This window comes from Poecilia formosa, unplaced genomic scaffold (assembly GCF_000485575.1).
Source record: "Poecilia formosa unplaced genomic scaffold, Poecilia_formosa-5.1.2 Scaffold395, whole genome shotgun sequence".
Lineage (NCBI taxonomy): Eukaryota > Metazoa > Chordata > Actinopteri > Cyprinodontiformes > Poeciliidae > Poecilia > Poecilia formosa.
Genome location: NW_006800334.1, coordinates 463,792 through 475,025, shown reverse-complemented (window position 1 = coordinate 475,025; position 11,234 = coordinate 463,792). Strand labels below are relative to the sequence as shown.

Here is an 11,234-nt window from a genome sequence, read left to right as displayed (position 1 = left end):
TCCATTTCGGACATTTGAGGTGATGCTAAACTGGAGCTACGTTTATCAGGAACAGTTAAACACGAAATCGTTGGAACCTCATCCACCTGATCACCTTATTTTCTTTTTCTGTCCTAATATTTTGCTGCTTCTTCTGCTCTAAGAACAGACATAAGTGCACCTACAAAACTAGACGGGACTAGACTAAACTTCTGCAAATGTATTTATAAAGCTACTAAAAAGCCCATTTGCAGCAGCATTAGGGCGATCACTCAGATAATCAAATATGCAAATACGTTGCATGTAGTTTTTACCCATTTAGCTGCCTCGTCCATGTCTGATAACAGAATTAAAAATATATAAAACATTGACTATAACTGCCTTGTGTCCCATCATCAACAAACTGTTCAAGGACAAAAATCATGAGTCATTCAGACATGTGCAGCGCCCTGAATCAAACTGTCTGTTTGAACTGGAGTATGAAGTATAAAAAGTTAAAAACACTACATGGGCAGCAACAGATGGGAGTTGCTTATGTGATGGGTGAATAAAAGGGAAACTGGTTAGACAGCTTTAGTCAGTCTAGTGTGCAGAGCTGCATTTTCGTCCCCTGATGAAGGGAGAATGTGGGGAAACAAATGGAGCCATCAGGACAAGACGGAAAACGAGGTGTGGCATTTTCTGCATTCCATGCCACAAACAAAAGGGACACCAAACGTTCATCACCTCCACAGGACGGCATGAGATCACTTTTAGTCATCGCAGCAAAGGAGGCAGAGATGCAGAAGTGAAATAAACATTCAGTATAAAGAAAGCAGGTAGACCCAGGTTGAAGTGTAGATAAATGATGATTTATTTAGATTCAAAATCTCAGGTAGCACAGGAAAACTGACTGCAAATGACATCTGACAACTGACAGTAGACGACATATGACAAGGACCAGACAAGAGACACGGACAACAGGTGGACTTAAATACACAGGGGGTAATCACAGAGAACGACACAGCTGGGAAACAATCAAGGGGGAAGACAGGACAACAGGGAGACTAGCTGGACAAGGAGACCAAAAATAAACACACAGAAAACTCAAATCCTCACAGAAAAATGAATACATAATAAATAATAATAAGAGAACACTGTCAAAATAAAGGATACAAACACTGAAATATACAGATTGTAACAGGAAAAGGACAGTTGCAGAGATAGAGTCAAACACAACAGGAGCAGATGATTCTGGATGAGTCCAGCCTCAGATTCAAGATTTAACATAAGACTGAAACTGAAATGAAAAATCTGCATCTTTTGTTTGAGTAGAACTTTGACTCAACTTCTCAACCTTTTTTCCTCCATGCTGATACTTTTCTAATGTCACCACTTCCTCTTCAAGCTCTCTGCTTCCTCTTATGCTCAATGAAGCAGCAATGACTTCATGTAGACTCAATAGTGCATCACATGGATCTTGTAGTTACAGTTTGCATGTGAGAAAAATACAAAAGAGGCTGCACAGTGAGCCAGCCCAGGTTACTAAACTGGAAAAAGTGCTAACTTGATCTTCTGCACAACCAAACTTACAGTTTCATTGAGGGAAAATCCCAAGGGGATTAATAAAGTTTTCTTTCTTTTTTCCGCCTGCCTGCTAGTCCCTTACCCTCCTGCCTCTTCTTATTGCATCATCACCTCACCTACCCAGCTTGTGTGCTTGTGTCAGTAAGTGAGCAAAGACCAGAGAGAAAATCTGTGTTTATGTTGGCAGTTGAAATGCGGATGATTTACACAAGGACCTGAAGTAAATGGTTGGAACCCCAGTAACAATAAGACCTCAAAGACAACTAGAACTAGTCAGCTTTTAATTCACATGATGACAGGCTATAAAACAATATTTTATGAAAAGACAATAACTGATAAAAAGGAGGCTTTATAATCCAAAGTGAAAACAAGAAAGAGAGTACACGTGTCCTGTCAGAAAGTAGCCTATGTGAGGTCACCATTATTTAAGTATTTTTTACAAAGTAGAAAAGAGTTTGCATCCGATAGCACACATTTGAATGATTTTGTATATCAATAGCTTGCAAGCTGAGAAGGAATAATTGTTTGAACCATACTGCATCATGAGTGTAAGTGTAAGTAACGCTTGAAATCAAAACAACAAACTGTGAGGGACAGCCGGCAAGAATGTTGCTTAAACTCACAGGAATAGAGCACGGACTTATGGAACAGTTTTAATGTATGTGATTAAGTATTATTGTAATCAAACAGGTTAGTTAAAAAAATAAAGAATTACACTTGGTATTTGTTTATGGTTTTGTTCAAATGCAAAAAAAGAGAGAAACAAATATTTGGTTAAAAAAAGAAAAAAAAAACACTAGGTATTTTTTTCCAGGTAATTATATGCATTTAATATCGAGTCATTAAAATTTCTGTGATTTATAGGTAGAATGTTTTGATGATAAATATACTGGGAGCAATATTTGATAGCATGCAAATTTATTAGGTTAAAAATGTTGAATTTTACAAAACAAAATATTCGCTAGAAATAAAATACATGAATTTACTATATATTTTAGCTTAAAGGGACACAAGTATTTTGGTTTTGGATGTTGGTAATTTTTGCGAAATCTGTTTAATTTGTGTTAATTTAATAGCCACTCTTGTGTTTTTTTTTTTTTCTTGAGGTTTTAAACCAAATGACTACCCACAATGCTCCTCCATGTTTGGTTCTGGTTATGCAGAGTAGGAACAGATGAAGATAAAGAATACCTTCTGGCACCCTGCCAGAATGCTTTTCGCCTCTGCTGAGGAATTGTGTCAGAGGTATTCTGCCACAGCAGAATAACCCCCCTCCATGCAGCGATGCCGACAAAGAGGAAGGCCACAGCAGCCAGATTACATCATCCTGCTCTCATATACAGATCCTCTCTGCCTCCACACACGTTACCACAATGTTACCGCTACAATCGGGGGTTTTCTACGCGTTTATTCTCCTCGTTGTCTCGCATGTAGTTGATTCTGTTAAAGTGATCGTAGGAGACCAGTTTAAAGTACCTGGGAACTGTGAGCCGGGTGAATCGGTATCACTGCTGTGGGTGAGGCGTGACGGTCCCCGGGATGTCTAACGCGTTACTATTTCAAATCCAGTAATCAGAATAAAGTTAAGCTAAACTGTGTGTTTAGTAACTTAAATAGAATCGTATATTCCTTCCATAGAGGAAGAGACAGTGTTTTATAAGTAAACACTGTTTACTTATAAAAAGGAAGGTGTTTACTAAGGTGTCCTACTGTTTGGCGATCAAACAGCAGGGACTGCAAAGTCAATAAAACAAACGCCACCCAGATTAACAGCTTCCAAACACTTGTTAATGGTGAAAGACTGATTTCTTCTTGAGTCAATAGCGCGTCACATGGGTCTTGTGGTTACAGTTTGCATGTGAGAAAAGAACGAAAAAGGTGCTTGGGAGCCAACCGAGTCTCTGCAAAGCTTATACTAAACTGGACTGTGAGAAGCCCTCACTCCCCGGAGGCGTCCGCGAACACACACCCAGTCTGATCACACTTGAAACAGTGGAAAGTTGCAAAAACTGTCCTTTCAATGTCTTTAATTGACTCTAATAAACTACAGCAAATGCTTTCTGAAGCGATTCAGCAGTGAAATCAATGCGGCCTACTTCCCACAAGCGAAGTGTTAGTACGTCACAAATAATCGTGTCCAACTAATATGGACTCCCCCTACTTCCCCGCCTCCTCCCTCCTTTTTTATCTCAGCAGACATTAACAACTTTGCCGCACTCAGCTCTCAGCTCTCCAATGGAACCGGTACGATCAGGATGTTTCTGCGCCTTTATCCTCTTTCTCGCTGTCCGCCTGCGTGCAGCGGACTGTGCGAAAGTGATCGTAGGAGACCCGTTCAAGATTCCTATAAGCTGCGAGCCGGGGAGGCTGCTGCGGGATTTGGGGGATGATGGTACCCGGGAGGTCGCTACTGGCCAAAGCGGACAGTGGAAAGTGAGCAGAGAGGAGGACAGAGACCGGATAAAGATCGACTCTTCAAACATCGTTTTCACTCACACGCTGTACACCGATGGAGGGATCTATGAACTGACCTGCTCCACGTCTGGAACCAAGGAAACCATCCAGCTGGAGGTAGTTGTTGCCAGTGAAAAGTCAGTGACCCAGGGTGATAAAGTGACGCTCCCGTGTTACTTTAAAACCATCCGGGGAACAGGCTTACCTGGTTGGTGGGAGAGAAATGGGAAGCATGTGTGTGTGAAGAATTTCAATTATGAAGGCTGCAGCGGGACACCTGCTGACAGACTGACTGTGTCCACTGACTGGATCACTACTGGAGATCTGTCACTGACCATTGAGGAGGCGCAGCCTGGGGACAGCGGGGATTATTTCTGCTACACCCAAGATGGGAAACGATCTGGAAAACCCGCTGCTGTTAGACTGACTGTCATTGAGAAAAAGTCACATCAGATGATCTCCAGCACAGCAGCACCAGGAAATGTAAGTGTCTCTATGAACCGTTTATTCTCTAGGTGAAATATAAAAACTGTAGTGAATCTGAATCTCTCATTCTCTCTCTCTCTCTCCAGCCAACTCAGAGTTGTGCCGAACACACTCAGCCCTGGCAGATGTCCACCTGGGTTCTCGCTGTGATCCTGCTGCTTGTTGCTCTTGTTGCTCTTCGTTTGTGGTGCCGTGGCAAAATAAACTTTGACTCTGGAAAACTTTACGAGCTGGTACAGAGACGCTGCCATGTTTCCAACTCTACTGAAGCTACAACAAGTGCCAAAATAGACCGGGTTATTTATTTATTAGGGGTTTTTTGTCATCGAAGCTCATGAATCCGGTTCATTTTTTGTAAGCATTTGTAAATAAAACTATAAACCATGTAGTCTGGATGTGGATCTTTGTATATTTGTAAAGCTGTCAGCTCTTAGACATAATTGTGGCTCCTCACAATTTTGTATCCTCTTTTTGCTTCATTAATTTTGAAGGTTAATCATTAAAAATTAGATAATCAGAATAAAATCAAACATCTTCTACATGTGGTGTAATCTAGAGATTCATCATAATCAAATATCCAAATACGTTGCATGTAGTTTCTACAGGCAACATAGAAAATATGTTGCCTGTAGATTAGCAATTAAGATCTAAATGTAGATTAGATCCATGAGGCAGCATGTAGTAGCTGCCTCATGGATGAGGCAGCTACTACATACATCTGTTAACAAACTGTTCAAGGACAAAAATCATGAGTCATTCAGACATGTGCAGCACCCTGAATGTGCCTGGAGTGTGAAGTATAAAAAGTTAAAAACACATGGGCAGCTACAGATGTGAGCTGGTTATGTGATGTGTGAATAATCACATCAGAGAGAGAAACATGTTAGGCAGCTTTAGTCCACCGTGTGCGCAGAGCTGCATTTTTGTCCCTTGAAGGGAGAATGTAGGGAAACAAACGGAGCCATCAGGACAAGACGGAAAACGAGGTGTGGCATTTTCTGCATTCCATGCCACTGAGAAAAGGGACACCAGACCAGGCCAGTAAAATCTTCTGCAATTATCAAAGAAGATGACTGTATATGCATTTTCACGACCTGAGCATGATTATCTGGGAGGGTCAGTGGGGAAGCCAACATTTTTCAGTGCCACTGATTCCACTATGCAATCAGAGGAATATCCAGTTTTTCAAAGCCGACTGACTGACTGACTGGCTTAGTGACTAAAGATTTGTAAAGACCCAAAGCCACATGTGGAAAACTGTCTGCAAGTTTATATCAGTCAACAAGTCAGTTCAAAGGTCTTTACATCATAAAAAACACAAAAATATAAGGTCATAGAACACAAAATCGACAATTATTGAAGCATTGCTTTCATTCTAAATGTTGATTAATGTTTAATTTATTATGGTACAAAAGCTACTCTGACCATTTGGGTTTTAGTCTACATTTAAAGGCACTCAGTGTTTCAGCCGTTTTGCAGTTTTCTGGAAATTTGTTCCAGATGTGTGGTGCATAGAAGCTGAAAGGTGTTCCTCCACAGCTGGTTCTGGGGATGCAGAGCAGAACCAGAACCAGAACCAGAAGACCTGAGAGATCAGGAAAGTTGATACAACAGCAGCAGATCTTTCATGTACGTAGCTCTAAGTTGATGGTCAGAAGTACAACTTAGCCACGAATGGCTGAATATTTCATTTCTAAATATCAATAAGACCCAGGAAGCTTGATTCTTTATCACTACATTTGTTCTTGACTTTATTTTTTACAGTAAACCAGGATTTACTATATATGGCAAAGGATATGGCAAAAAGAAAAAAAAGAAAAGCAATCAAGCAAAGGATGATCAGATAAATTAATAAACAACAAAAGCATGAGAACTGATCTGCATTCATAACTCCATGATAATCCTCTTCATGATGGTCATCATGGTGTTAAGTGGAATGAAACAAAGCTGCAAGCTTCACTAAATGGACCCTTGTAGTCCAGAGAAACAGTCCAGGTGTTTTTCTGAGCATTTAGACGTTCATCACCTCTACAGGACGGCTGGAGATTAATCACTTTTAGTCATCGCAGCAAATAAAAAAATCTATTTAATGCTATTTGGGTTTCAGCCAATAAAGACAGCAGAGATGCAGGAGTGAAATAAACATTCAGTATAAAGAAAAATTAATAGATAATAAATAATAATAAGATAACACTGTCAAAATAAAGGATACAAACACTGAAATGTACAGATTGTAACAGGAAAAGGACAGTTGGAGAGTTAGAGTCAAACACAACAGGAGCAGATGATTCTGGATGAGTCCAGCTTCAGTCGTTCTCACTTCAGATTCAAGATTTAACACAAGACTGAAACTAAACTAAATGTTCTCCTGCCTCTTAGTGAAATAATCAACAATTTTACATTAAGTAAAGGCAAAAATTAGAGGAGAATTTGTTAAGATCTTTTGTTTAGCTGACAGGATAAGATGATAAAAATGAATCTGGGCAGCAAATAAATCCACGTCTTTTTCTTAATATGAGCAGAACTTTGACTCAGCTTTTCAACCTTCTTCCCTCCATGCTGTTCCTTTTCCACCGTTGTCACTTCCTCCTCCTGCTCCTCCTCCTCAGTGAACCAACTCCAGCTGGCTGCTGGAGAAAGGCAGCACGCCGCTGACATAGTAGGCGATGCCGAGGGAGAGGAGGGCGATGACCACCAGCAGCAGCAGGACCCTCCAGAAGCCCAGGTCCTCCACAAACTCCTGCCAGGTGGTGCGGAAGCTGGACAGGACGCCTTCGCTGCTCTGCAGGTTGGGGTTGAGCAGAGAGTGGCTCTCCATCGCGCTGGGACACAGAGACGAGACATGTTGACCAGTGGACACCATCACACAGACAGCTCTGCTACAATTTCTCCTATTTGTCATCACAGCTTCACCTGTGGCTCGATTCTCTCTTGGTTCCAGGCTAAACAGTTTCCCCCAGAAAACTTTCCATGCTACTCGGCTGGCTAAGAATAACTAAACACCAACTATAAAGTCTTTATAAAGAGGCGACCATAGAAGGCAATATCAAACTTTTTCATTCGAGTTGATTCAGCTTAAGCATCCAAAGGTTCTCTATCTGTTACTTATCACTTTATTCCCTGAAGTTGTTAGCATGTAGCCCAGTGGTTACGGCGTTCCAGTGACAAGACACCTGACCTCAGTCATCCTATGTGTTCATATACTGACCATACTATGGTCATATTGTGATTCTCACCAAAGAGATTCTTTAACGCACATTTGCTGTCACTGTTACAGTATAAAAACCATCCTATAATAATTGTTTGTTTTTTTAATAATAATAAATAAACAATGCTTTGCCTTGTGGGGGTGCAAGTAAAACCTGACGGCCCGCTAGGCTGATAATACACCGAGGGAAAGCATTGCTCTGCTCCTTTTCTCCTTATTCTCAGCTGGACTTCTCTCCACAATAACTTTAAAGATCAACATCGTCCAGTCAACTGGCGATACATTTGCACTTAACCAGGATAGACGCAAGAAAGCCTAGCGAGTATATTAGCAGAGTACCAGTAGCTCAAGTCACAGAACGCAACGAGGACGAGTGCACAATTCAAACTTTTATCTGAGTCCCAAAAACTGAAATTACATAGAGTATACAAGAGTATACAAGATTAAGTAGTCCTTCCACAACAAAATTTAAGACCAGTGATTAACGTATTTAAGGCCAAATTACATGTTTTAATGAATTTAAGACATTTTAAGCCCTCAACTTTAAATACATCAATGTAAGACTTTTTAATGATGCAGACACCTGTAATAGGAAAACTAAACTTATTATGTCTAGAATACTAAGACTTTTAGATGCTTCCATTCACAGCTCCTGTTTTACACAATCACTAGATAGCTTAGCTTGCTACCAAAGTATTGGAGAAAGTATTTAGGAGAAAAGGGAAATGCTGCTGTACTTCAGTGTATGTCGTAGTTACAATTAGGGCTGCTGAAAACGAGTATTTTAGTAATCAAGTATTTTATCTATTATTCCTACAATTTATCGAGTAATCGGATTAAAGAAAATAATAAAATAAAACATTGGTAAATCTTATATAACAGCAGAATTACTATCGCATATCAACATCAGTCCAATGTTTCATATTTGAGAATCCCTAACAATAACTTTTCTGTACTTTAGGAAATTAATTTCTAACAATAATAGCTCACTTTCCAAGATAAACTGAAGAAAAGTTATACAAAAATCTAAAATTATGTACAATTTAATGATAAAGAGGCAGGTTCACAAATACACTTATAAACAACGTCTGTATGTCTAGCTTTTAATGTATGTTTTCATCTTCATTCAGTTTAACAGATGAACTCTCACCTTGCCCAGCCATTTGTAGCTTTTGTGTCAATGTTAGCGACAGAATTTGACACCTTCATTCGTCACACACAGAAACTCATCTACCAGTTATGTACTTCTATGATGAGCTCCGCCACCCATTTGTTGAGACTGAGATGATATTAAATACATTTTCCGGTTTGTCCCTAAGCTACACATCTGAAGCTCAGCTGCTAGCACTGTTCAGTCTCTCCGCTCAGCTGTATAAATATGCTCTTCCCCACAGGCATATGAACACTGGCCACATAATGACCGTACTGTAGTGATATTGCTTTGCCTGGCTTTGCCCCCAAAGCAAAGCAAGCAAACAATGCTCAGCTCTGGGAGCTGCTTCCTGGTGGCCGTTCTCCAGGCATCGCACCAGTCATTTTAAGGACGCTTATTAGTCCACCAAAAAATGACAAAAACCCAGACGTAATCATGAATCAATAAAATCCCCACGGGCCGAACTTGAAAATTGGACGTTATGCTGCAGATTTTGAAAAATCGAGGTACTCAAATCATTCAAGGAATCGTTTCAGCCCTAGTTACAACGTTGACCAGAGCCGGAGCAAAATAACGTCTACTTGAATTTTGCCAGAAACGTCGTTTGAAACTAACAAACAAACAAAAAAAAACAGCTCAGATGAGAAATCCTGTTAACAGAACAACTATAATACAGCTAATAGGTGGCAAGGTTACTGTAAGTTACTGAAACTGAACGACAAAAGCATTTCGCTCTGGTTTACCACACAACATTCAGGGGATAAAGCAACTGTTTGGTACATGAACCAAATATGACCTTGTGACCTTCTTTCAATGCTCCATGGTAACACACAAAAACCTCATGCTTCAGGGGAAGTGTGCCAGGAACAATCTAACACAAGTATGCAGGAGAAGTATCCCCTGCATACTTCTTCTGAAGTAACCAGGGGATGCAAATTAAAACATAGAGTGTGAAATAGTTATTTGTGCAGGAGAAATATGCAGCAACTGTGACACATGTTGGTTGCAACAGCTTCCCTGTCAAAATAAACAGGGAAGCTGTTCTGAGGAATGAGATAAATACAGAGAAGCTCTGAGAGAACACTTGTTAAAAGTTGCACCAAACTGGGATAAAAGCTCACTTTTTAGAAGAACAACTGCAAACATGCACCCAGATTTACAATGGGTTGTTTTAAATCAAAGTGTTTTCATGTGGTAGGATGGCCAAGACTTAAATTTAAGAAATTTTAGAGATTTGAAAACTGATGGTCACAGATTTGCCCAATACCACGGAGCTAGAGCTGTTTTACACTTAAGAATCCTGAGTCTCACCTCAAAGTTTATTCCCAATTACAGTGAAAGGTGGTTCTACAAAGTACTAACTTAATACGGTCAGTAGGTTCTGGCTTAATTTCCATGACCTACAGAAAATAAACATGGGCCGTATGCTGGTTTCAAAATATACCGCGATATGGAAAAGTCGCATTTCACTATGATTCTTTGTCATATTGTTGCTGCAGGACAAGAGTTTTTTTTTTTCTTTTCTGGTCAGAGAAAAAGTGCAGGTCAAATCCCATCGGTCATATGCATAGCATTTAATTTACTGGCCAGCTAGAGTCAGCAGTTGAGATGTTGTTCTGAGTGTTAATGGAAACCAGGCTTGACTGAACATTGCAATAACATTTCTTAGGGTTAGAAATGCTGTCTTAAATTCTTAAAAGTGTGAAAGAGCTCTCAAAATCTTCAAATGACTTTCCTATAAGGAATGTGCCTGAAGACAACATCCTAATGAATCTTTTTATTTATACATTTAAAAGAATACATGAATATTTAAATGCGTCAGTGAATATATAAAGTAACAAATTCAACCATTGTCTATTTTTATTTAACTTCAGTGTACTTTAATTTACAGTCTTTTTTTCCTCCACACACTGTACTAGTCAGCTGACGAAAAAGAGTCACGCCCTATTTCAGGTGCCTGGCATGTAAAACTTTTATCGGCCATGTTCATTCTAGCAAATAAATCGAGGTTTCCATGAACAGCTTCAGTAGATAATGCAGCGCAGCACGCTAGACATTAAGATAACATTCAAATAAAACCTGATTCATATGAATCAGAGAAACAGTTTTATCTACAATTAACAAGGATAAAACTGAAAAGTGTTCTGGGCTTGTTGAGGAGCAAGAAAGTTATAGGTAGAGTTAGTTTACCCTTCCACTCTCGTTTTCTTTTGTTTACAAAGCGGCAATATAAAATATGATAAATTTAAGGAATAATATAAAAAGTAAATTTCAAACAGAGCTACTTTTATCCAAGACGATTTGTTGTTTATTTTTAGAAGCCCCTTGGAAATAGCCACACAATACTTGTTGCACGTATTAAAACTAGAGGTGTGCCGATCGATCGGC

General features: G+C 39.7%; 2 protein-coding genes across 3 annotated transcripts in view; one reads left to right on the top strand and one right to left on the bottom strand.

Moving 5' to 3' along the window:
* The window catches only part of ankrd46b (ankyrin repeat domain 46b), a 20,111-nt gene that overhangs the window by 1,793 nt on the left and 7,084 nt on the right, over positions 1–11,234 (bottom strand). Inside the window, exon 4 of one of the 2 annotated variants that reach the window (XR_001659226.1) lies at positions 7,030–7,307. Coding sequence is in view for 1 of the 2 variants with exons in the window: in XM_007576061.2 (XP_007576123.1) it covers positions 7,091–7,307 (217 nt within the window). In the remaining variant the exon portion in view is untranslated. Of the gene's footprint in view, positions 1–6,645; positions 7,308–11,234 lie in introns of those variants that run through there. The other variant, XM_007576061.2, reaches the window with a different exon arrangement.
* Positions 3,676–4,873, top strand: LOC103154689 (uncharacterized). The gene is made up of 2 exons (XM_007576060.2): positions 3,676–4,482; positions 4,572–4,873. The coding sequence occupies exons 1-2, from the start codon at positions 3,781–3,783 to the stop codon at positions 4,821–4,823; spliced, it is 954 nt and encodes a 317-aa protein (XP_007576122.1). The 5' UTR covers positions 3,676–3,780; the 3' UTR covers positions 4,824–4,873.

What these genes read in the sequence shown, in the direction of transcription:
- LOC103154689 (XM_007576060.2), top strand. Translation starts at nt 3,781, where the DNA reads ATGGAACCGGTACGATCAGGATGTTTCTGCGCCTTTATCCTCTTTCTC. An exon ending in GCACAGCAGCACCAGGAAAT is followed by an intron (nt 4,483 to 4,571) that starts GTAAGTGTCTCT and finishes CTCTCTCTCCAG; the next exon opens with CCAACTCAGAGTTGTGCCGA.